Raw genomic sequence first — 26,494 nt, forward strand, 5'->3', positions numbered from 1 at the left:
AGAACTTTCAGCAGACTAATGTATTTATTTAGCGTCGCAGTACGGTTTTGTGTCTTGAATACAGAGGTGAAACTTTTTGAGTGGCTTAATTAACTCCAGTTACTTCTCATCAAATTAAATGGCCGTAACTCCGATTAGCATCGCTTAGGTTGAGAGAAGCTCGAACTCCTCATAAAGGTGACCTTAAAGCGGAAAATATTAATGTTATGATGGCATTCATAATAGCAAATAAAGTCTTCTAAGTTTATTAGGCATTTTTGTGCGAGCTGAACATTGACTGAAGGACTGTTTTCCTTTTCGTTCTGAGCTGTATCAAATAAAGTTGTTGTGAATGGACACTGAATATAGATACAAGCCATGCCGCCATAGTTCTGAGCTCCTGGTGTGAACATTGGCGAGTCCAAGGCAACCCAGCACAGTGCCTTAAGGATGTAGCCAAACCATTCCCGAAAGTCTGGATAATTAGAAAGCGATTTATGACCCTTTGCAAAACTTAGGTCATACATTTGATGGAATTTTTGGATTGAAAACGAACTAAGTGGCAACTCGTCCCCTGCAGAACGCGAAAATTTCTGTACTAAATTCATAAGCAATAACAGAAACTCCTTGGTGGAAACAAATCATTTTGAATTTGATAAAATTTTGTATGTACCATAGGTTTTTATTCTACACCGATCACAGTTCCAACAACTGAGCGTCATAGTGATAGTTCACGTTACGGACATAGATATGGTTCACGAACATGTGGATATAATGACAACTATGACTACGACATACAGTCATTGATACAACAGTCGGCATTGAATAAATATCTACGGAATATACAAAGTATTGTCGAATTCAATATAAACATTGCGAGTGCATTTCTCAGGTCATCTTACTCCAATTCAACCGTTCTCATCCCTTGATCCCCGCTGCTAGCACTTCAACCTACTTGGCCCTGGGGATGTCAAAATATTTAATAAATATCCCTTGCATCCTGACTCACAAGCGTATCTCTCTCGTCACGGCCATAGATGAAATACCAAGAAGGCTATATGCTCAATCCATGACTCAGTTCATTTAAATCACCTTAATTATAGACTTAAAGTAATATTCGTACTTAAAATTTGCTTTACATGGCCATTAGTCCAAACACTACGTTCGTGATCCGAGCAACAGTTTTACACAACAAAGGTGCCATTTTGGTACTATTTAACCGCATTTTGAGTCCATATGGTACCTGTACCCTCTTCCTAATCGACATCATATAATACCTAAATAAGTGCCTATTTTGTCACCATTTCCTTCCCAAAAAGACGCGCTCCGTCTGTCAAAATGAAAACCGTCCTGAGATCCGAGGATTTCTAAGCTCCATGCTAAAGAACTTGATTTAATCCTCGGACTGTATGAAATTTAGCTGTCTGTTCAACTCAGACATTACTTTCTCGGGCATTTATTTTAATGAACGGATGCTAGGACCGCGCCTTGAGGTACTCGTACGTGGATCTGCTACCGCATGCTATAGACTCGACGATATCTGCGGTCTCCATGAAACATTGCTATATGTCAGTCCATGCATCTTTTGCTGGGCCATGACTAAAAAAAAATAAATAGGTCTTAAGATCGTGCCTTGAGGTACTTCTACGTAAACCTTTCAGACCATTAGCTACCCCATGCTATGGACTCGATGATATCCGAGGTCTCCATGAAACGTTCCTATTATACCAGTCCATACATCATTTTCACGGCCATGATTTTCCAATAAACAGCTCCAAGCATAGCGCCTTGACGTACTCATCCGTGGAACACTCACACCATCTTCTACGGCATACCGTGGAGTCGACTATAACCGTGGTATCCATTAAACCTTAATTTAATGTCAGTCCATTTATATTTTTTTTAAATAAATAGGTCCTAGGATCGTGCCTTGAGGTACTCATCAATGCACCTTTCAGACCATCTGCAACCCTTTGCTTATCGACTCGACGTGCTCCTTGGCTTTGAGCCTGAGCGTCGCTATGCTCGAGCTCCTCGCATCACCAACAGCACCACCCTGCGGAGATGCCGGGCTGGCTTGCAGGGAGGGCGAGGAGGAGACCGCAGCCGGCGAAGGAGAATGTTGACCGGGACGCGGAGAGGACGCGGCCGCGGCGGCTGCAGCGGCCGCCGCCACCGCATCCACCATCGGAGGCGGCGGTGGAGGCGGCTTGTCCGGGGGCATCGGTGGCGGAGCGACCAGGTACGAGGGGTACCCAGCCGGGGGGTGGGCCAAGAAGCCGGGCAAGGCGTGGGATAGGGCTGCCGAAGATGCGGCCGCCGCGGCGAGAAGGGAGTGGTGGTGATGGTGCGCGGCGTGGTGGTGCGCGGCTGCGTGGTGCGCGGCAGCGTGGTGGTGGTGATGGTGCTGGAGGGAGGGTGGGGGCGGCGGGGGCGGGGGGCTGAGCCAGGGGTCCACCGGGAGTGCGAGGCCGCCTCCGGGGCCCCCGGCTGAAGGCCTTCCGAGGGCTGCTACGGCTGATGAGTACTCGTTCAATCCGAGGCGCGCTGCTTCCATCTTCTCTTGGCGACGCCATTTGGCCCGACGATTCTGGAACCAGACCTGCCAGAAGAGGAATAGAAGTAGTTAATAATTAGACAAAGTCTAGGAACAAATTCTATATGCATCCAGCTAAGCCAAAAATATCCCTCTTCCAAAAGGTGTTTCTTATTCATGGGACGTAAGGTATATAACTCGATACCAGAGGATATGAAAGCAATAAATAATATGAAAAATTATTCCTTCAAATGAAGCGGAATGGCTACGAATTAGAGTCGGTTAACCCAGTCTGAGCCTTGGGAGAAGATTGCTTGGTGGTGTAACTATTTGTATAATAGACCGGCGATTTGCTTAAGGTCTAAAACAACAAATTATATGCAGCTTTTAAACACCAAAAAAATAAACAATGCTAATAATTTCCTTCCATTAAAATTCATTCGTGGAATAGGTTTTTTTCCTTGCCTATATTGTGTTCAGGTTATGACGAACGTCCAGTCACAAGTTAAAACCAGGTTTACTCAACTAATGTTGTAGTGGTGGAATTTAATATTTCCCCCATATTGGTGAAGTATCGCAAAAATATCAAGTGATTTATCGTTTAGGTACGATAAAATTACTATAAATTTTCAACCATAGCAGATCTGTGAAAACATAACTTGTTTCATGGATTGATAAAGGGATTGTGGGATTTAGCCTCCCAGGGCACCCATACCTAAATTGTGCCAACCACCGATAATTGATCACCAACAGAGGCTTTGTCTAACGGCCAAAATGTCTACAATGGGGAGTTCTTTTGAGCTCTATAAAATGTGAGTCCAAATATGCATATCGAGCCCTAATGATTGCAGAGTACTCGCATATTACAAGGATGGTCGTTTACTCTCTCAACTTTCCCGAGTCTTAACTTAGTCTTATTATAGAAAATAAAGCTATAAAATTTGAATAGTGAATTATTCTGTCTTTTATGAATCGCTCACTGCATTCCTAATATTGCCACTGTTTTCCAGTGGTCCAGAAGTAGTCCACTCTCTACTCAGTTATTTACAACTTGAACATGAAATATAGTGCGACGAATTCGAGGCTCTTCTATGCAATAAATCATAAAGTTTTGTTGCACCATATTTTTTTCTCTTCCACCACGCAGGATAAAAAAAAATGAAAGCAACAAAGCGATGTTGAGATATTTTGTCTCTGCTACAGCCAAAATGCGTTACCTCATCCATTCAATTTGGTTACTCGAGGAAAGGAGGTTTTTATTGGGAGGACGAACGACGCAAAATCATTTCATCGCACCGGGTTTTCCGGCAATTTTTCCAAAACTGGGGAATGTACAACAATCACAATTTCAGCCCTCCACTGTATGCATAAAAAATACGTAAAAGAAAAAAAAGGAATGCCTAACACCCCTATATACCTCCGACGTTTTCTTTTTCTTTACCCCTCTAATGCATTCAGTTTCCTTACTCCTCGGCACTCTGAAAAATTTTAAGAGAAAAAAATAATGTTGACAACGTTATCCCTCCTTCCAAAAACCCCTCCCTCCCCTTCCATACAAAGTGTACCAACCCTGCAATATAAGTTTACCACCCCATTTTACAACCCCATCTCCATACGCCGAACCGTAAATTGTCCCTCCATTGAGTTTGGGAAACAGGGAAGGCGAAAAATGAAGGGAATCATTTTTAATATCCATTGTCACAGGCGTCGTAAATCTATTTTTAACATCTCCCAACACCCTTTTCCCCCATTCATCGTTCTTTCGTCATCTATCTATGTCCTTGCACCATATTTTTACCTTTTGAGTCAATGTAGGTAATAGATATAAATAGATACGAAATAATTAAGCAAAGATGAAGGGCAATGAATGAATGAATAACTAGGTAACTACATTTTACAGATTTATTGCACTATTGTATTTATTTTATGCGCTTAAATGCGTTTAGGGAATTATGTTCTTTTCTCAGGCCATCATCAGGTCAATTTGTGTACAAATGCAAGCAATTCTGTGGCGAAGTTTGCCACCATATTCAAGGCAAATAACGACATTATTTAAGCAGAACTTAAGGTTCACAAAATGTCTTTAAAATGACTGTCATACTTAAAATTCAATCTTGCTTTCTAGTATTTATTTGCGTAAACATAGGTGGATATGAGGTTTTGATAAACTAATTTGTGACTTATAGGACAATTAATCTTTTTTAACTACTCGGCTAATTATATTAACAGGGTATAAACTCGGAATTTGTGACACAAATCGCTTACAAAAACTATATTATATTTTGTAATATATCTAGACCAAAATGTTTTAAGATAATTTGCGCCTAATATGGTCCATCACGGCGATTATTAAATTTTACGGCGATTAATTATAACAGAAATCACTTCGACAAATCCTCTGCTTATTTATTTTATTATTTAACCAGAACCTGCGGTTTAAAAAATGTCGTTCGAGTTGCTATAAGTATAAAAGAAATAAATTGGCATTCTTGCTATCTAGTATTTATTTGCGTTCATATACCTTGCGGAATTTTGGAATTTTTAGCTCAAAAAATGTCTACAAAAATATTGTTAAAGTTTATAAATATTTAGGCCGAAAGTTTTTACGATTATTTACCCCTCATATGAACCATCAATTTAAGCAATATATCGCATAATAATTAATCGTCTTACTATAGACACCGTTAATGTACTCATCAAGTCTACATAAATACTGTTTATGTCTATATATTAATTTTTAAGGTAAACTTTCATTAATCAGAAGCTGGATCAAAAGCAGTAGGGTGTACAATAGTACGAGTACTTATAGCTGTTGAAAATGCTCAAAACGATTTTTATAAAAAAAAGCAAATGACTGGTGACGTCTTATTTAATGCTGCCTCAGCGCGCAGCGCATATATAATTCACTATTTTACAAAACTATTAATACTTTTTTGACCTCTTAATACGGCATTTTACTTCGGTTCTGGACCAAATGACCAACGGCGTACACTCCTAAAACCTCCGTCTCCGCACTCAATACGACCGGCCGTGCGCCTCCAAAGTAAATCTTCGCCCAATCTTCTGCTCCCTTTATCCTATTTCTTTGCCCAATTTTCTTCCCTTCATCTCTAAGGACGCTTTCACCTTGGACAAACTATACTCACTCAGCATCCTCTTCCCCCCCAACCCACTCACCGAGAGTCTTCTCTTGACGTTTTTTCAATCGTCCCCTCCGTAAAAAAAAAGATCCATCATCCCCTCTGGACCATCCCGCCCAGCCTCTTTATCTCATCATCCCCCCTCCTTACCAAACCACCCCTTCTCCCTGGACCGCCCCACCCCCATTACCGCTATCTTTCTCCACCAATCCCGAACGAGGGTGTGCTCCCTCCCGCTACGCCTTAGATCCCCCGCTTAAGTGTCCTACAGTCTCCTTCCACATGACCTTACAGCTTCCAAGCAAGGAAGGGTCCTATTACGAGCCTCTCTACATCTTCTCCAAAATGTCTCCCAGAATCCTTATTCAACAAGCAGTGCGTAGTACATTATTTGTACTAATATTGTGAAATTACGTTTATTTACGCTTCATTTGATCCGTCATGGCGATCATCATTAATTTTCAACTTATATGACAATCACTACTCTCTATCATTTAACCAGACCAATAATTATTTTAATTGGGCATAAATTCGGCATTTGTGACTCAAAAAACGCTTAGATAAATCTTGTAAACATTTTTGAAAATCTAGACCAAACGTTTTTACAACTGTTTTGCGCCTAATATGGTCCATCATGGCTATCATTAAATTTACAGCTTTTTCTCTTCTCCGTGGACCGCCCCACCCCCATTATCGATATCTTTCTCCACCAATCCCGGAGAGGCTGTGCAGTCCCTCCTTCAGTGTCTTAGATCCTCCCCTTAAGTATACTTTAATCTACTTCCACATGATTTTATCGCTCCCAAGCAAAGGAGGGTCCTAAACCGAACCTCTCTTCTCCAAAATTTCTTCCAGAATCCTTATCAATAAGCAGTATGTTGAAAATATTAATGCCGACACTGAAATTACACGTACTCGATTAACCCTTTCTAACCCAAGAGCTGTTTCTGGGAGAAATCGAATTTCACGATTTTTCATTTTGAAAATTTGAAAGTTTTACAATTAATGATTATTACACTGAAAGCTAAATATTTCGTCATTAAAATTTACACTAAAAGATAATATCTAGTTTAGATATCTCCTAAATAGAGCTGAAAGTTTAAACATTTTCGATGTTGCTTAGAAGCAACATTGGGTTATAAAGAGTTAAGCGTACAAATGTAGTTAATATTACGATTATTTACGCCTCATTTGATCCATCACGAGTTGTTAAGCATTTTGCACCTCATTGGCTTAGTTAAAGACAAGATCTACCCGCACTAATCCGTGCCACCGTTGGAGTTAATAGCCAAATGAGTGAGTGAGTCTCTTTTCTCCAAAATGTTTTCTACAATACTTATTCAACAAGCATCATGCAGAGCATACAACTGCGACGCTGAAATTACACGTACTTGATTAAGATAACTAATATAGTTAGTTTACGATTATTTATACCCCACATGATCCATCATGTCTTGGTAAAAATTTACAACACCTTAGCTTAGTTAAAGGCGAGATCTACCCACACCGATCCGTGTCAACCTTGGAGTCAATCGCTAACAAATTGTTAAGTTAATTTTATGGTTTCCTATTTCTACCAGGGCCAACATATTTTAAGGGAAAATATATTGTTGCCTTTTCAAATTTTTAGCCGATATTTTTAATAATTGTTTCTGAGATCACCTTACACACGTTTAAATGAATACGGATACGTTACCCTAAATTTAAACGAAATTCTCATACCATAGGGCTAGTCAAAATCAAGATCTACCCACACCGATCCGTGCCAATCTAAGTGAAGTGTTAATAGCTAAGTGAAGGAGTGATAAAAATATTCAAATTTAATACTGTCGAACGCAGCGCCTTGTTCAAAGTGAAAAATGAGGCTGTGATTAATTTTTTTATTCCTGTTTGACACATGATTTTTAATATTCCCATTTATGTCATCACGGCGATTATTAAATTACACAGAAAATTCTAACAAAAGAAATCACTAGCCGTTTCTAGCCGTTTAGAATATGATTCACTACGGTTTTAATTTAAAAAACGACCACTAGCCTCCCATTAATGCCGGATATCCTAAATTGGATATTCTTTACCTATATCCTGCATCCTCACATGGGTACAGAATGTATCGAGAATTAGTTAAATATCGATATCGGATATCCTGTTTCCTCAAAGACGTACTCAATGCATCGTGAGTAAGTAAAATGTCGGTATCGAATAGCATCGGATATCCTGTATCGCATAGTTTGTATCCTATACCCTGTATCCTTACATGCGCACAGAATGTATCGGGAGTTAGTAAAATATCGGTATTGATTAGCAACGGATATACTGTACATATCCTAAATTCCGCATCCTGGCATGCCTACAGAACGTATCGGGAGTACGTAAAAATCAGCATCGACTAGAATCGGATATACTGTATCCTATATTCTGTATCCTCACACATGAACAGAAGTCATCGTAAGTAAAATATCGGTATCGATTCGTATCGGATATTCTATATTCTAATGCCTCGTTCAGATAACGATTGTCCTTACGATAGTTGGCTGAACTAGCCGTGTGAATGTATGTCCTGACAATAGTTCACGTAGTTCTGAACGTTGCCACTTTACGATGGTTAGGCGCTGGGAGACCGGAAACGGAAGCGACAAAAGAAAGACGAAAAGTTCATGAAGCTCCCTTCGCTCTATTTTTTTCATGGATTTGTCCAAGCAAGGAGGATTATGGGCGAAAGGAAATTATTCGTTAAATACACGTTGAACACAGTAATATCTTGACCCCGCATACCTCAACAGCTTTGCTAACCATCAATTTCTCGTTCAATTTAGATGTCAGCACTAGAACAATTGCTGGAACAATCATAATCTGAACGTAGCACTACAGAATACATCGTAAGTAAAATATCGGTATCGATTAGTATCGTATATTCTGTGTACTAAATCCTGTATACTCACATGCGTACAGAATGTATCCGGAGTAAGTAAAGTATCGGTGTCGATTAGTATCGAATATCCTGTATCGGAAATTCTGTATCCAATATCCTCACATACATAAAGGATATATCGGCACATCCTCTTCCCTCTCCATTCCTGCCTCCCTCCCTTTCCTGCCCCCTTCCACCGCACGTACCCACTCCACAGTTTCCCCCACCCCCAACCAAACTTCCCCCTCCAGACCCCTCCCCCCCACTCCGTTAGGAGCAGCCAAGGCTTTTCCGAAAGTTTTTATTAGATTTTCCCAATTTGAGACAGCTTCGGCAAGCCATTACCCTTCGCGAAAAGAATTGCGCTAAATTGTCAATTAATGTATCAGTTCAAAACCAATTTGGCCGTAACTGGCGAGTTTTTGAGGAACTCTTGCTGCGGGGTAAGGGAGGGAGGAAGGATTTTTTGAGGGGTAAAGAAAGTTAAGGCTGTTGGGGTGAGGGTAAATGTAAGGGTCCCTGGGTACGAAAGAAGGAAAGGGCCAAGAGGGTGAGCTCCGAAAAGACGGATAAAAAAATTGACGATCTTGACGTCCCACAAAAATGCCCCTTTCTCAATTACATCACATCTTTACTTATTGCATTTAACGTTCATCCGACATATAAATTACATTTTGGCCGAAAAATGTCGGTGAGAACAAAAAATTTATTAAATCAAGAATAATTCATAAATTAAAGAATCTATGGACATAGTTTTTAGATTACTTTTTAGTTAAATATAATCCAACAAATAAAATATTTTTATATGTAACCCTCGAGCGGGCCAATAAAAGCATTCTAAAATCTATGAAGAATAGATTTTAAAATACTTTTTTGTAAAATATCATCCACCATATAAATTATTTTTATATTCAACCCTCGAGCGGGCTGGATGGCGTATAAAGTACGCCAATCTTTGAAAACCAAGGATTTCAACTTTGCAAATACATTCTGGAATGGCCTCGTGCAATCTTAAAATGTACTTTGATGGTCCATAGTATGTGAGATATGAGAAAATAATTTTCCATATGGAAATGTGATTAATTAAAGAGAGCACGAACAATTTTTCGGGTGTATGATTAATGAATACTCTACTATCGTTATAATTAACTTAATGTGTAAAATTTGAAGCCGATCTGACAATAGAGATAAGTACCAAGAATATTTAATTTTTATAAGCCTAAAAGTAAATACGTGACGGAGATATGAATCGATTCTTATTATCTTCATTAAATTTTACGATTTGTTGGATTTTGTATTCCCATTCAAAGTTTGAAAACTCAAATCCCTTAACTATCTTCGATCTTGTGACCTCCTTCCCCTCATAGAACCCCTCTTGGCACAGGAATGAAGCGTCTCTTAATTGGAACACTTGAGTCTGATTGAATGAAGAGATACCCTCGAGAGAGAACTGTGTTAATTAAGTGACCGAAGCGCCATCGAAAAAAACATAAAAGATGGAGGAACTCTTTCAATCACTATGGTCACTTTACATCTGGACTCATGCGTGCTATTTAGAGGTGATTCGAAATTTTAAATATAATTTTTCAACATACAAATGCGCATACTAGAACAAAGGTTTCTGCGGCCCTGCAATTTGATCCCTGCATTTTCTATGGTTTTGTTCCGCGTCACTTGGCTTGTGGCGAGCAGTTCCTCTGGTTATCCTGTAGTTGAAAAAAATCTCAATACGCTCCAACCAAGGACGTTCTGAAAAATACTTAAAAACTTTTAACTTTTTATAAAACTTTTTGTAAATAGTTCCTTGAATGTTTGTGGAAGGTATAAGTTATATTTTATGCATGGAACATTTCGTATCGTCTCACGGAGACGGAAGCCGAAATTTAAGTACTCTTTGAGATTGCTCCAATAGCGAATATATCATTCATCTCATCAAATAATTTCAACTTCAACGTGATTCCTAGTTTTCCAAAAGCACTTGTCAACATTGATTGCGATGGTAAACAGACTCCAAATAATATCAAACATTCTCTAAATTAATTAAAAACTCTGCGAAAAGACTGCGTAGCCAGTGTGACCCACCAAGCAGAAATTAGAGATTAAATTTTTGAGCAGTGAACGTTGCTTAATGTGCGGCGAGTTTATAAAGCAAACACTTGAAAATCTCCCGGAAAGGACGATTCAACACAGCACTGGATTTAACGGGATGGGACATCAGTTTTGGTTTTATCTCACAAGATCATTGCTCGCATGCAAAAAATAAATAATTTATAGTTAAACTCGTTTACAACGAATTTCACTGGAAAATCGTTGTGATTTCTTATAACTGGGATATCGTTATGTCCATCATAAAGGATTTTTCCCTATGCATCACACTATTGCCGGCTTAAATTCCATACGTCGTTTTTATTTAAGCAACAGATCGATAAAAATTAACCACCGTCCCAACCTTTCAATCAAACGGCTGCAAAGGGAAGGATTTTAAGTTCAACAATGGAACCATGAGCCCGGTCAAAATAGGCAACGACCCTTGCATAAATTTCTAACAAGCTCTCTAAGGCTTACTATTTCTCTCTAAGATTTGAAATTTCTGAGAAATACCCATTCGAATGTAAGCTGAAGCTGTCCAGTAATATTCAGAGAGGGCAACAATATAGTCATGCATATTACGAAGAATACAGCTCCAGCTAACTTTCGATTAGCTATTATGATTAAAAACTTTTGGGCTAAGTCGCCGCGTCAATGCTTTGGGTGGCCTCAACGTTTCCCGACCGATGCAGGTCGTTTTTTCAAGGGATTATAGAGAGATGGGAATTTAAGATCTTTTATATAGGTGTCTGTGTCAGGAGGTGGAGGGATGGGAGCCGGAGGTTGGGGAGTGGGTTGCTGCTTGTTTCTTCTTATTACGGGTTGCCAAGTACGGCTATATTTTAATGCCGGTGTCTCTGTTGAAATTATTCTTATCTTCTTTGGATATTTCAATGGCTTCTCTGACGAGTCTCTGTTTAAAACCTTTAACTTTGGCGAGGATTTTGACTTCCTTGAGGTCGATGATGTGGCCAAGCGCTGCGTGTTCGGCTACCGCGGACTTTGTTGGTTGCTCCAGTCGAATCGCTCTCTCGTGCTCTTCTAGGCGTGTTTTGACCGACCTGCCTGTTTCGCCGATGTAGTTCTTCCCGCAGATCTGGCAAGGAATTTGGTAAACCCCTTCCACTTGGAGTGGAGTTCTATCCTTGACAGTGTTTAGGAGATGTTTTATCTGTATGTGAGGCGAGAAGATTGTCCTTATTTGGAATTTTCGAAGGATATTTCCTATTACGTCCGTCGTCCCCTTAATGTATGGCAGGAAGGCTTTCTTCTGGTCGCTGAGGTCGTTTATGGATGGGTTCGCGGCTTCTGCGGCGTTGTTTTTCATTTCGTTCTTTTTGATGACTTTATTAAAAGTACGAGAGATAACTCTGTTGTCGAATCCATTTCCCCGTAGAATGGCCTCTAGCTTTCGTCTCTCTTCGGCAAAGTTTTCCTGGTCGCTTATTGTGTAGGAGCGGTGAATCAAGTTGTTTATCACTCCATTTATTTGGGCTGGGTGATGATGAGATAGAGCATGCAGGTACAGATTTGTTGATGTTGGTTTTCGATACACTGTACGCCCTAATGTTCCATCCGTTTTCTTTTCCACGAGCACGTCCAAGAATGGAAGTTTTCCGTCTTCCTCCACCTCCATTGTAAACTTAATGTTGAACGGGATTAACAACAAAGTTGCGAAGTTGATGGGATTGGTTGATAGGCCATCGCGATCATCCAATATCGCAACGCAAAGGGGAATGGTCTGCCAAGAAGCCAAAATCTATTGAGAATCTTGAACGTGCGTAAAAATCATGCATCGCGAAAAAATCATACATTTCACCCCTGCCACGTTAATGGTACTAAAATTAAAATTTATTTATAGATCTGTAGAACGATTCCCAGTCATAAGGATTTTTTTATTTGGTCTTTGATGTAAGTTTACCAGTATAAACAGGGTGCAGAAATATGGCAAAGAACAATTTTCTATCCATAACTCCTTCTATGTGTGTAATTACTGATTTAGTACAGCCATCCCTATTACTATGTTGTGTAAACCAAAAAAAAGGGGGTAATAAATCAGGCCACTAGAGTCCGCGAATTGAGGAAGCTTATGACAGCGGACGTGGCCGAAGAGAGACTGAAGAGGACATGGAGTAGATGATGAAGGAATAACAGGAAGAGAACATTTCTCGACATTCTGGTGGACTTGTTCGTTTAAAACCTCACCCATCGTCTCTCCACGACAGTTATTTTTTATTTATTTTAAGAGCAGGTGATTAAAGCGACTCTCGACTTCCGGAAGATTGCTTTGGAAGCGGACGAGGTGAAGCGACAGGGAAAAGATCGTGGGATGCGGAGAAAATGAGAACTAAAAATAAATTAGAAATAAAAAAGTAAAATGTGGCGTAAAAATCGGTAAAAAAAGAAGAATGTGGCGCGAACATTTCAAAGGGAGACCCCACTGTTACTCATCTAATCCATGCAAAGAAAATTCAACCCTTTACCGATCCGACTTCCCCATTCCCGAATTTTTCCTCCCAGAGTTCTAACCCTGGAGTATCACAAGGTGGCATGAAAATAGTTTTCTTTGAAAGTAACTGTGGGTGAATTTTTACGTTAAAATTCTATTTGTAAACGTACCATACAAAACATTCGTTTGATAGCAAAATATATGAGCCTCCCGGTAGAGTTTGAAAATTTTAGCCGTAAGTGCATTAACGCAATTTTCTCACAATGCAGGGTCTAAACTGATATTTTTCGGATTTCTACAACATCAGCAAAAATCAATTTTTTCTTGTCTTGAATTAAAATGGAGAAAAACGATTTATAGCAACTTTTACCTCACCTAAAACACATTATTATAGTTTAAGTATACCGAGATCAGCCACTGTGATAAAATAACTTTTATGAGGGATAACTTTACGGAGACACCCGCAATGCACAAATTGTGCGAAACATCCAAAGAGAAAAAAATCGTTCGCCTCAACAGAGATTCGAACCCGGATCCACCGATTTCTGGTCGAGTGATTTAGCTAGTTAAGTCCATACCACCTTGTCACGTATAATCCATAAATTTCCACAGGGATTAATGACGCCTGGAAAGCTTAACTGGCTAAAGAAGTCGGCAAATTGATGTATCCGGTTTCGTATCTCGGCCAAGGCAACTGATTTTTTTCTCTGTGGGTTTTTCGAACAATATTATAGAATATCGAAGTTAAGAAAAATATCGAAGGACTAACGATGAGCCTTAAATGCAGAGCATGGTCTTTTTCGTCAATATATAGCAAGTAATATCTTCATAGTAGAGATTCAAATAATTGAAATTCCCTTTAAGGCAATTTAATTTGACTAATTTTCGTGCATCATAACATGTTTAACCTCCAGATTGACCTCACTTTTATCGTGAGACCTCATATCAGGATGAAAAGGCTATGATGATACCCACAAGTTAATTCTGATTGCCGAAAAATACTGAACCGAAATCGATTTAGAAGGAGAAAATTGTTTTATGAATTGCAAATAATAAAAATAATTTGAGAGCCATTCTGACCGTACCCTTTTTCCTCACGACCTGTGTAACCGAAGAAAGTAAGATAATTTAAAATGAAAACTTCCGAAAAAATGACTGTAATGAAAAATTCTGACAGAGTATCAACAATTATTTCATACTCTGTGTTATGGAATGAATTCGTATGTTGAACACACTCATATGCATTTTTAATTTTACTAAACTAGTTTTGTTGTTACGATGACATTAAAAAGTTTATCTAATTGAACACCCACCGATAGGTCATAGGATTGGCCTAGCATAGCTCTTCACTCAATTCTACGAATCTATTCATTACGCCCTATCAGGGATAAAATAATGTATTTGAGGAATAAAAGCATCAAGCAAATAATTGAAATTTTGGGAGAAAAATTTGGAGCATATCATATCAAAAAAACTTCACCGTTATTAGAACAAAAAATATTAGAATAATTGCAAAGCATTGATGCTTAATACCCACAACACACCGTCAATCCCAAACTGGCTAATATTCATGCAGTTATCATTATCATGTATTATAATCAAGTACTTAAAACGTTTTAACATGGGCGTACCCAGCGAGGGGCAGGGGCAGAAATAGTCTTTAAGCGCAATCAGGACTGAATTGAAACAAACAAATTTTCTTTAAACCCACGAAAAAATGATATGTATTAGTATAAGATATGTAACTAAAATAAAATTATTTTTTCAAGGAAATAATCTCATAAACTAATAAATCGCTGTTATAATTTTCTTCAAATGTTGGTATCATTCACCTTTTCCACGCTAAAATGTCACAACTTGGCTTGCCCCCCCCCCCCCCTTGACCATGGCTTGACTCCCATAGTTATGATCCTGGATACGCCCTTGCCTTTTTAGGATAATAAAATACGAAAGTAAATGTTTTAAAATATATGGAAAAGTTTGAGTTGTCATACCTCAAAAATGTCCCACAAAAGAACCAGATGCAAGAATTTCTGAAAGATAGTAAGGTATCGATGTTTGGAAACCAGTCGACGCGTCAAGAATCGTTTCACCCTCGCCAACCCTCCTTCGCAGCTCAGTCCCTGTACCCTCTTGATTCCCCCTCTGTCTATTTTCCTCGCCCCCTCCCTTGTAACCTCCCTTTAACCCTCCGGCAGCTCTTTTATAAATGGAAACTCGTTTCATATGAGGATTGACGAAAATGTTATAACGTCTCGAGAGCGCAATTCTTTCCGAAATGAATTTACCTACGCTCACTTTTTTTTCGGGGCATCCTCCCCTCATCTACAACGCACCCCAATGCGCCCCTACCGGAGCGGGACATAACTAAACTCCCTCACCCTTAAGTCTCCCTTCCGTAGCCAACCCCCTCCTCTCTCTCCCTACCACCCCCACTCCACCTTCCCCTCCGGCCCTTCAATTTACGATGTGACCCCATCCCACCAGCGTGTTGTCCATTTTTTTTACGGCCCACCCCATCCTGCTTCACCACGCCAGTCGTAATTCGTCGCGCAGTTCGTCCAACGTGGAGCAGCCATCCAGTGCGCCCTTCGCCATATTACTCTTCCTCCGACATCTTCCCTCCCTTCGGTTCCGAATCATCTCCCTCTAACTCCTCCCTCGCTCGCTCTGCCATTTTGCTTTGCTACCGTGTTGTCATCATCCTACAGTTAATTGATGCGTAGTTTTCCGCGGCGTTGTCTAGATGATGTCTCCATGTTCCTGGGTTTCACCGCGTGGATTTTCTTTGTGACGACAGTTTCGCCGGTATTCCAACCGGCGTCTTCAGGTCGAAACTGTCGTCACAAAGAAAATCCACGCGGTGAAACCCAGGAACATGGAGACATCATCCTACAGTTAGTTATAGCGCTTCTTCATTTTTTCAATTAAAATTTTCGTGGATTCGGAAAAGGAATTATGGTATTCGTGGCGTAACGTGTATGAACCTTACTATCACATTAGAAAAATGAAGGAAATATATTTAAAAGTGAGATCGCAGAAATTCGAATTTACAAAAATCAAGGAGTAATTCAGGCCTTTTTACACGGGGCATGTAATTGCGCAGGTTATCACAGAAAACATTTTGAAAATTGCAAGAATGCGAGCTCGGAAAGCGAGATCAGGGTCCATCTTGTCATCTCACACCCATGCATTCTCGTATGCCTTCTAGAAATTTACTGCTTAACACGGCGCAATTTTGATACGTCAGATTACGCAATGCCGTGCCTCGTGTAAAACGGCCTTAAGACAATCATGTCATTGGGGTAAATTTTGATTGAAAATTTTCGGATTTAATGAGGATTAAGAACAATGAGCATTCACCGTTTTCTTCGTCAAATATACTCTATTCCATTTATTTTTAATGACATTCAAATACTTTATTTTTATCAGTTTGATAATGTAAAATATAATTTTTCGCAATACCCCATTCAATTACATCAATTAAAAATCCACTGTCGATCAAACTCATACATTTTGAATGAGCGCAATTTTTTTAAAACGCTGTCATTTAAATCTCTGCTTCTCTTCCTTTTTGCAAACTTTGGGTATTGGAATATTACCGCAGAATACACCTCAGGATTTAACAAAAATGGATTTTAAAAATAAGGTCAAAGGGAGATATTAAGATTACTAATGACCGTTCTAGCCCTCATTTAGTGGGAGAGGCAACTTGCTGTATACTCTTGGTACAATGATGTATATTGATGACATTATTTTCGTAAGCCTAATGAACTTAGAAGATATTTATGCCAAAATCATTAACTTTGAACTAAAGCATAAAGCGAGCATTTTTTTAGCTTAAATTGAGGCTATAAATAACAGTTTGCCTCTTACATGAACTCCGTATTGGCCTTCCCTACTCCCTATTGCTTGCTAGATGGTCCTGGTAATGAACGTGTTATTATTAATAAAAAAAAACTCTTTCGACAATGACGCATGCCCGTTAAATTATTATACATGAGATAAATCTTTAGATAAAATCAGAGAGGATGCAAATGCTATAATCATAAACATCTTGCGATAGTACAAAGAAAAACGCCAACATTTTTTTATCTCTTCATACGATTGAAAAGTGGTGAAAAATCCTCAAGATGGCTCAGGGAAGAGAACTGGCCACTCTGCCCTAAATTAGGAAATTAGTCCGTCAATGGATTAATCTGGGGTGAGCTTCACCCTTGCCTATTCAAATTCACCTCAATTTTGAATCCATACAGTTTATATTACCATAGGATGCTCCTCTAGGAAGCATTTGCCATCCTTACGTGAATACGGTCTTCGCGTATTATATTGCACTCCTACGTTTGTCGCTATTAGCGCGAGGATCGGTAGGTGTCAATGCATTTGGCTTTGAGTACCCTTCGAAAAGGAAATCAAGTATATGTGTATCTTAAAAAATGGGTCTTGTTGCAACAGGGTAGTGAAATAATTCAAAGGGAGCTTCGTGTGAAAAAAATGGGAAAACATCAAATATCGCATGGACTCAAAACATTTTCTCGCACGGAAATAAAATTTTCAGTAAAAATTGTGAAACTAATTCTTAACAATAAGACTTCCGTAAATGAATAATACTTAAAGTAAATTACGCAAAAGACAAGACTTGATAATAGAACCTTGGCATGGAAATCTAGCACCGTAAAAACTGGACCACAGTATCACAAGCATTGTTCTGAAGGGATTACATTTCACTTGAAAATGTTTGAATACATTAAATGTTCAGACTATTGGTTTGATGAGTTTAAATTGGCCTATTTTAAACTGAGCTTAATATTACGTAATTAAGCTTAGTTGAATATAAATTGAGCTCTATAATTAGCAATAAATAATTACATTCGTCGCGTAGCGTATCTCTTGTAGGTTAATAAGTATATTTAAATGAATCCTAGCGACTGGAGCGCCAATTTTTACGGCGATGAACGGGAATCAATGGAATCGCAGGAGTGGAGAATCTTGTATACAATATTTATGATTCAATCACTCCGTCCCTGTGCGAAATCTGCATGAAAGCTATGCTCTGCCGATATGAATCCCGGAAATAATATACCACAGCGCCGACCGTTAAGGCGGCAGGTGAAGACGAACAGAGGGGACGACGGGAAAATGGAGGTGGGGGAGGCGGGAGATTTTTGGCGGGCGAGGAGACAAAAGACGAGCGTCGCCCGTTGTTTCGCCTTTGTTTTGGCTCCGGCGGGATGTTGAGCGACGGCGGTGGTGCGCCCTGGTGTGGGTAAGTGGGAGGTAATTGAGCGGGACTAAACGGGTGGGGTAAACTAGGGGGAGAGGGAGAGAGTGAAATTAGCCCTAAGGGGCCTTTTTAAGGAGCATCATCGCTGGCGGTGTATGGGAAGGGTGACGAGCACCTAACTGGGGAGATATAAGGTGCGATAAGACCTGGAAATCGAGATGCACGATCGTTTTCAATAACATTTAGACACCCACGATTCCCACTTTACTGATGGAGCTGGGTTGGTGCAAACTTGGAACTTTATAACATGAAGCAACATGAATCTTTTGCCTTCACGGCACTAAGTTGCGATGCGGCCTGGAAATGGAGATGTACTATCGTTATCGTTTTCAATAGTATGCAGACATCCACGAGTCCCACTTAGCTGATGGGGCCCGGTCGGTGAAAACTTGAAGGTTGGCAATGCAATACTTAAAGGAAGCAACCTGCATTCTTTGCCTTCACGGCACCAAGAGCCGACGAGGACGGACGCAAACGCGAATGAACAACCGGAGCCGAAGTCAAAAGCCGTAGTGGAATCAGGATTAGCGGAAGGAATGCACCGAAGAAACTCAGGTTGGGTGCACGCGTTAGGCCGCCGCGCCGGAGTGTTTTTTTAGGGCCTAAGTGGCGAGGTATTTCCTCTCTTTAGATTAATGTTTGGACTCACCGATTATGTATCCCTAATACGTGGCTCCATAGCCGAGTAGGTCTATTCTATGCGCGGTTATTACGGTGAATTTCTGGGAAGGTTCGATTCCAAGGTAATCATGCCCTTTTCATTTTTCAAGAGTGGCAATCTTGACATCAACATATTCTATGCAGGTTACTGAAAAAATCTGATTCTGAATTTTTGAAAAGGCTAAATTTATTGTAAAGCAACTGTAAATACGCAAATACTTACAATTATAATATAGATGCAACATTGTAATAACTTTATGGGTCTAGTCACGTTAAAACTTGCGTGCATTTCTCTCAGCCAATTGAAATAATTTTACCCGTTCACAAATTATCCTCTAAACAAATGATCAATTTACTGTTAGTAGCACTTCAAATGATACTTCTTTGAAACGTCTTTGAAACAAATTATTATCTAGCAGTCTATTAAATATAATTTCCATACATATGTGGCCGAAATTGAAGGAAATATTTGCAAATCGTACACTATCCAGGAAATCAGGAGCTATTTTGATTAAACAGTCCAAACAAGGAAAATTAACCTATATTACTCCATGTACCACAGAAGGGAAAATAGCGATGAATATAATTTATCCAGTTCCCTATTCCACAGTTACTCGCAACAAAAAAGTTGATGATTAAACAATCAAATATTTGTGTAAATGAAAGGAGAGCCACGCATAGTGGGGATTATCAAGAGTTTAGAGCAGAAAATAATGTCGGTTGTAATACAGACTCGAATCCACGGTGGAAATTCATCGTAAAGCGTTGGAGCATTAAACATCAGTAATATGTCAGCAACAGTGGTGCCAACTCCATGGGGCCTGAGGGGGCCCGAGCCCCCCAAAAATTCGTTACAGATGTAAGGAAAAAATGTGTCAGGCTTGTCGATCTTCCCCGTAGTGTCCAGATATCGAGATTTTAGTGATCAGCGTTCTAATGTTGATGATATGACTCTTCTAAAATGCTTGAAAACCTTAACATTCACTACCTATAAAATTTACCGGGCAAGGTCCCCGGTTTGGGCCCCCCCAATATTTTTTGTAAGTCGGCGCCCCTGGTCAGGAAGAAAAGCAGATGTAGCTTCACAGGGTAGGGGACAATTTGAAAACTGAGGACCCCACAATGAAATGGGAAGCTGACTAGAAATTATAATATCTTCAGAGGATATTTTATCAAACGATCGGTAAGTAAATAAAGAGTACAAAATTAAAGCACAATATTCACTCATTGAGAACCGATTTATTTAGTTCTAAAATTGATGATATGAGTAAAGAAATTATTTCAAATTACTGAAATTTTCTCCAAAGGTTTGTTGCGAACCTCTGATGCTGACTATTTAAAAATATCGAAGCATTATAATATCTATTCGTTGCGTGGGCGGAATTGAATCGCTAAGGCAACTAGAATGGGTCTTGGAAGACGAACACATTTACCAGAAACTCTAATCACTTGTTTTACAACTTAATACCACAGAGAAGATGACAGCAACAGAGAAATGAAAGGAGGCTACATCTGAAATATGGTTACACAGAAGAAAGGTGAAAATTAAATGGCTTAATTGAGTGAGCAAAGAGGATTTCCTAAGATCAATAGGTAAAACAAGAAACCTTATGAAAACATTTATAACGATATAAAATAATCATATCGACCAAAGTTTTTGGTATGATGGCTAAATGAGGACGATAATCGATGCACAAAAAGAAGGCAGAAGCATAAAAAAGACCTCAAATAACATATATGGAAGTTTGTGCTCGATAAGAAAGAAAAATACAAAGAGAATAAAGATAAGGAAAGAAAGATACGAAAGAGTGAAAAGATTACCTTAGTATAGAAGTGAAGAACTGCATCAAATCAATTTCAAAATCACTAAACCGTAAAAATAATCTCAGAGTAAAAGTTTAAAGAAATATTTCACAGAGGTACAAATGTACCAAGTACTTCACATTTTCATACATTTTTAGAGTCACGCAATCACGGTGTAACTTCCTTAACTTGAGAACCTCTGCGAAATGAAACTTCTCAATGTGAGGTCGACGGCGGCCAATCAGAAACGACCCTACCCACAGCCAAAAGATATACATAACAGCAGGCAAATCTTGACCCAGCGCTCAACAAACACCCTGAGGAAGATGCCAGATTTAGAAAACGTCTGTTTTCATAGAATAACTAATGGTGTGGGCTCCACACTTACCATAGTAGCGTCAACAATAGTATCAAGGTTTTGAGATTACCATGGTACACATAACATTGCCAAAATCGCGATCAGTAAAAAAGGTATCAATGGGGAAAGGATTAAGTTAATTTTCATATCTCATTTATTGGTTTTATAAAGTAAATCCACAAACGAAAAAAATAAGGACTAAATCGCTACCGATATTAATATTCAGGGAGTTTTCCACATTCGAAAGAATGATTGAACACCAACAGATTTGAGATTTGATGCAATACTCCCCACGTGCGACCAAGTTGGCTTGCTCAACGTCCACCCGCCGACAAAAAAAACCATCACCCTCATTGTCTCGAATTTCCGCAGACGACATCCACGCGCGGCCTTTCTGCGGTCGGTCCGTTTGAAAGCGGCGGCGACGACGGCGGGGACAGCCGACAAACAATGAGGGGTAACCCCCGGTTTTGTTTTATCCTTTATATTTCTTCCCATTTGATGCCTCCTACCCTTTTATCTCATTATTAGGTACCTAATCGGGGCCGCAAGAGGAAGAGACAATTAGCCAAGGAGAATAGGATGGACGGGAGTGTTTTCAGGGGATAAATAGCCAGTGCTTTGTCAAGAACTGAGGCGGATGACTGGCTTGAAAGGCCAGCGTCACCTTTTTTGTTTTGGCGGAAGTGGATGGGGTGAGGGAGAAAGAGATCAGAGGGAGAGGTAGATAGAGCATATTGGGATTGATGTCGGAATGAATAGCTAAATATTAATTAAGGATAAGGAATGTTTATTACACATTAAAAAATACAATAACGTAGCAGGGATTGGATATTGAATGAATTAATTTGATTCAAGGCATGGAATTAGATTTTCCCACAAAAGTTCTGTGTTAAGTACTAAATATTTGGCTTTAAAAATGTCATAAGAGCTACGAGCATTTGTATCCCCAGTCTTCGCAAAAAATTGTCTACCAAATACTGGCTCATTCCGGCATCATCAAAGACTTTCAACAACAAATCGCCTTTACGTTAACCGGGATTGCATACCACTATAAAGAATATGGTTTTGAAAGGGCTTTTAAAAAATCAGAGCAATGCTTTTAAAACCCTGAGAATTTGTCGTGACTCAAAGTTGTTCCCTGTGGAGTATGAAAAACAGCAATTTCACTTATTTACATGTGCTTAAATTATTTTTAATTCTTTCTCTATAAATGTTTGAGGGAATTATTTATACTATGTATAGTATAAAAATAGTATGGTACAATAAATAATTCCCTCAAACACATAAACAATGAAGGCATATACAGTGATAAATGTACTGGCTATTTGAATCACAGACCCCTGAGACCTTTACGCATAAATAAATTTAAGTCATTCCAATATATAGCTTTAGGGCTAATAGATATCCGAATTATATTGATGACAAATCTGTTTTTTCACTTCTCGGCATGAAAAATGATCTCCTTCTCCGGTCAGTAGCCGTGATATCTGCCTTTATTCTTTTTCCCTGTCCCCTCTGAATGGCGGGAAGGCTCTCAAGTTTGAGTGGGAAACAAGAGTCGAAGCGTGCGGGCGATAAAGCGTTTGCAGTCCTTCAAAAGACTTCGAGGGCTATTCGCAGCACGTGCCATGGATTTACTTGACCTGACGCAACGGTCGTCCATAAGGGATATCAACAAATTCAACTCCCTGCAGTGGTACACTGCATTATACCGTGCGAATAAAATCGGGAGATATCGGTGTTGAAAAGGAAAAAATATCTAGATGTAGAGCTCAACGCTCGAAACGTAATGGCAGCAAATCTTAATCTCTGTCAAATAGCATAAAAAGTACTGCGTTTTGAAAATTAGCATGCAGCTTACTTTGCACGGAAATATGCTTTGAATTCTTTTCTACTTATACCACGAAAAAGTTAGTTAAGAAACTGGAAGCATTCTTTCGTATGCATAATAATGCGTGGTATGGTATGGTTTTTGGAGCAGGCAACCGACAGCTTAGGCCATTGACGCCGTGAGGGAATGGTAGGTAAGGAAGGGTGGAGGAAACCCGGCGTCAGCATTAAGCAATCTACAACGGAAGTGTTCGCGATATATTATTTTACTAAGCCCAAGTTATATGGCTAACCAATCCGTTCCATTTATGCCCAAGGAAAGCAGTAGTTTGTCTTTTACTTTTCCCTGTACCAGTAAGAAATTATTTTCTTTCTGATAAAAACAGAGGTTTGTGACAATGACAGATAAGTGAGGGTTTTTGAGAGGTAAGTTTATAAGTTTTTCATGGAGTATTTACGAAGTACTCTGGCAAGCTGCTTCCCTTTATGTAACTTTCTGTTCAATTCACAACAAGACCTGCTCCTTTTTATTCTGCCTGAAAAACCCTATTAAATAGGGTGTCGGTATTTGACGGCAGAGACCAGGGTTCAATACTGGGGACTTCCTATACTCGCGAACAAATATTCTTGAGCTTCGAGGTAGTGCGGGGAGAGGGAATAATACGTGTAATTCACCCAAAAGTAAACCTTTTATGAACGTATGAGCTCTAACCTACCCTATCTTAACAAACCAACGGGTTAAATCACTGAATGAAGGAGTCAGATATACACACCTGGGGATAACATCTACGTGCAGCGTAGGACTCATGTTCCCGGGGTGGTCTACATAAATCTAAACAGTTATCTCTTATCATCAGTTTTCATTCTGCAAGGGGCAGGAGATAACACGAAAATAGCTATGAAAGAGCTTGGATACACAATAGATTCCTCTTAATACCTCTCAAACGAGTTGCAAACCCGCATATCTTTCGGCATAATATGTAGCGAAACACTACAAGGGATGAAAATGATACGATTCAATCCAGGACATGTGACAATGGCTTTGAGATAGTGCGATAAGATCGGGATGAAAAAGCGGGGGGGGGGGATATGGTAGGACGGTTACGGTGGGTTGAATAGGAACCGGCCAAACAAATATTTAGTGAGAGATCAACCAGCCATGATAGGTTCTCCGTGACGTCCCACTTAGTCCGTGCACTTCGCTATCCTATTATCCACTTCCAACCCCTCAACATGTTTCCCTTTTTATAAGCTCACAATGGCTCTCTCGTCCTCTTGTCAAGGGGGCACTACCTACGCGGAGAGCTTAACGCTCGAAAAAAAAATTATCAGTGCTCTATATGATGTATTTACGTGTACTCTCTTGGGTAAGAGTCATTCTAGGCCAATAATCGGCACTCATAGTATAGCCCTGGCTATTAATTTATCGTCCCAATTAATGAATTTTAGGTAAACTGAAAAACCGGTTGGAGAAATGTCTTTTTTACCAGCTTCAATTTTTAATACTTTTCCATTAGACAACAAAGTTGCCTCGGAGGAAAGGTGTATGCGCTCCTGGAAGGAGTAATTCTTAATTACTTCGGGTAGGGCCACCAATGCCAGATAGATAGGGGACAGACGAAAAGTAAACCACATGTTGGTGTCACAAAAAAAACTATTGGAATTAAAATGGGAAAACTGGAGCAGGGAGGGGATGTTGTAAACAGTGATAGATGGTAGAATGTTGGGAGGACAAATACAGGGAGAGGAAGGAAGAGAATAGGATATTTCTGGTACAATGAAAGGGAGTAGGTATTACTGTGAATTGAACAGGAAATCACATAACGGGAGATCAGCCTGCCCGAATACTTCGTAAATACTCCAAGCAAACCTATAAACCTCTCTCTTGTCTGTCATTGTCCCAAACCTCTGTCTTTATCAATAAGAAAACATTTCTTACTGGTAAATGGATAAGCCAAAACCATCAACTGCTTTCGTTGGGCATAATTTGAACGGATTGGTTAACTATATAACTTAGACTCAATAAAATTACACCGCGAACACTTCCGTTGCAGATTGCGACCAACCTTAGTTGCCATACTCTTCTTTAAAAAGGCTCTGAGCTGAAGATGAGTCAAGATTGACGTGGGAATTCCTCTAATGCGTGGGAGTTTTGTGGAGAGCATAACAAAAGGGATTAGTTTAGCCGGGGGTCATGTAATTGGGGTAGAAAGGGAAGAGAGAGAGAGCAATGTTATGGGAGGAACGATTCTGGGTCGGCGAAAGAAGAAAAGGCTTCCTGTCGGCTCTGATCACAGGGTACTGCCCTTACCAATCTGGCCATGTTTTTGCATCTCAGCTCCAAAGCGTTAGTCGCTTAAAATCAGTGTTTAAGAACCTTAGTTTCAATTTTGGGGGAGTTATTGCGGGTTCTGAACCGAGTATGCGGAATGAGGGCAACCGACGCTTTGACGCCTAACTTTGGTTTCCTCCTCAGGGCATAGAAACACTACTGTGGCGTCTAGTGAAGTGTTGGGGTTAATTGCCTTAATTTTAGTTCAGGCCATTCCTGATTGCCTTATTTCAATTTTCTTTTTTCAAATAATTTCCAGAGGAAAGGCTTCCAAGCAATGCCAACGATTTTGGCAAAATGCTTGCTGTCGGCTGTGATCACTGGGTGCTGGCCTTTCGAATCTGACCATACTTCTCATCTAAAAAAAATACGTTAGTTGTGTGAAATTTTGTAGCCAAGCGTTTTTAGATACTTATATCCTTTCTCAGATATTCCCAGTATCCACGTCCTCAGCTAAGTATTTTAGCCAAATGTTTTCGTTTGTTCTAGCCAAATGTTTTAGTGTTCACCTACCATCTTTTCTCCCATCCGGCTATTTCTTTTAATAAATTGCAATATAGAGTCTAATTTAATGACCCCATTTAAGTTCGTTACTATGGGAACTGCAAATCTTATTTATAGATCTTTATAGATTGGCGAAATTTTACTTTTCTGGATTAGCTGCAGCGCTGTCCCTGTAGGGGGATAGTATGGGTGGAGAAGCTTTTGGGGGGTTGGAGGCAGAAGAAAAGGTTTCCTGTCGGCTCCGATACGCGCTCGTCTCAATGAAAACCGGTGTTACCTCGCCCTGGGCAATTTCCGATCTCCTCCCATTTCTACCCCGGTCTCTTTTCATGCCCCGAACACAGACAGCCGCTGCCGCCAAATCAACCCCTTTCGTACCGCGGCCGTTTACTCCGACCACCCCGGCAAGCAACAATGGATCAGGCGGTCCCCACGGGCCTCGATTCCAACCCCAGCAAAACTTGCCTCAAATCCGATATCCATTAGCCCCATACATCCACCATGAAACGGGGAGCTACCCCCTGTTCTGAGTCTAGTGCACCAATATGGGATACATATTTATTTGATGAGTACTTTATGACAATGAGCTTACGCTGATGGAAACAATATAATTTGCT

The 26,494-nt window shown here is 39.9% G+C and overlaps 1 protein-coding gene across 1 annotated transcript; it reads right to left on the reverse strand.

Annotated features, from left to right (window-relative positions):
• Nucleotides 1-644: 644 nt before the first annotated feature.
• LOC124169574 (retinal homeobox protein Rx1-like) lies at nt 645-23,849 on the reverse strand. Its single transcript, XM_046548215.1, has 4 exons — nt 23,815-23,849; nt 18,187-18,412; nt 2,438-2,581; nt 645-2,386 (listed from the first exon to the last, which is right to left on the reverse strand). Exons 1-4 carry the CDS (start codon nt 23,847-23,849, stop codon nt 1,934-1,936), a joined length of 858 nt encoding a protein of 285 aa, XP_046404171.1. The 3' UTR covers nt 645-1,933.
• Between the last annotated feature and the right edge of the window lie 2,645 nt (nt 23,850-26,494).

The sequence above is a fragment of the Ischnura elegans genome, chromosome 12 (genome assembly GCF_921293095.1).
Source record: "Ischnura elegans chromosome 12, ioIscEleg1.1, whole genome shotgun sequence".
NCBI lineage: Eukaryota > Metazoa > Arthropoda > Insecta > Odonata > Coenagrionidae > Ischnura > Ischnura elegans.

Coding starts and splice junctions, on each gene's coding strand:
- LOC124169574 (XM_046548215.1), bottom strand. CDS start 23,849: ATGAGTCCTACGCTGCACGTAGATGTTATCCCCAG. Junction 18,413..23,814: donor CACGTAGATGTTATCCCCAG/GTGTGTATATCT, acceptor CTCTCCCCCTAG/TTTACCCCACCCGTTTAGTC. Junction 2,582..18,186: donor CCTTAACGGTCGGCGCTGTG/GTATATTATTTC, acceptor CTCTTCTGGCAG/GTCTGGTTCCAGAATCGTCG.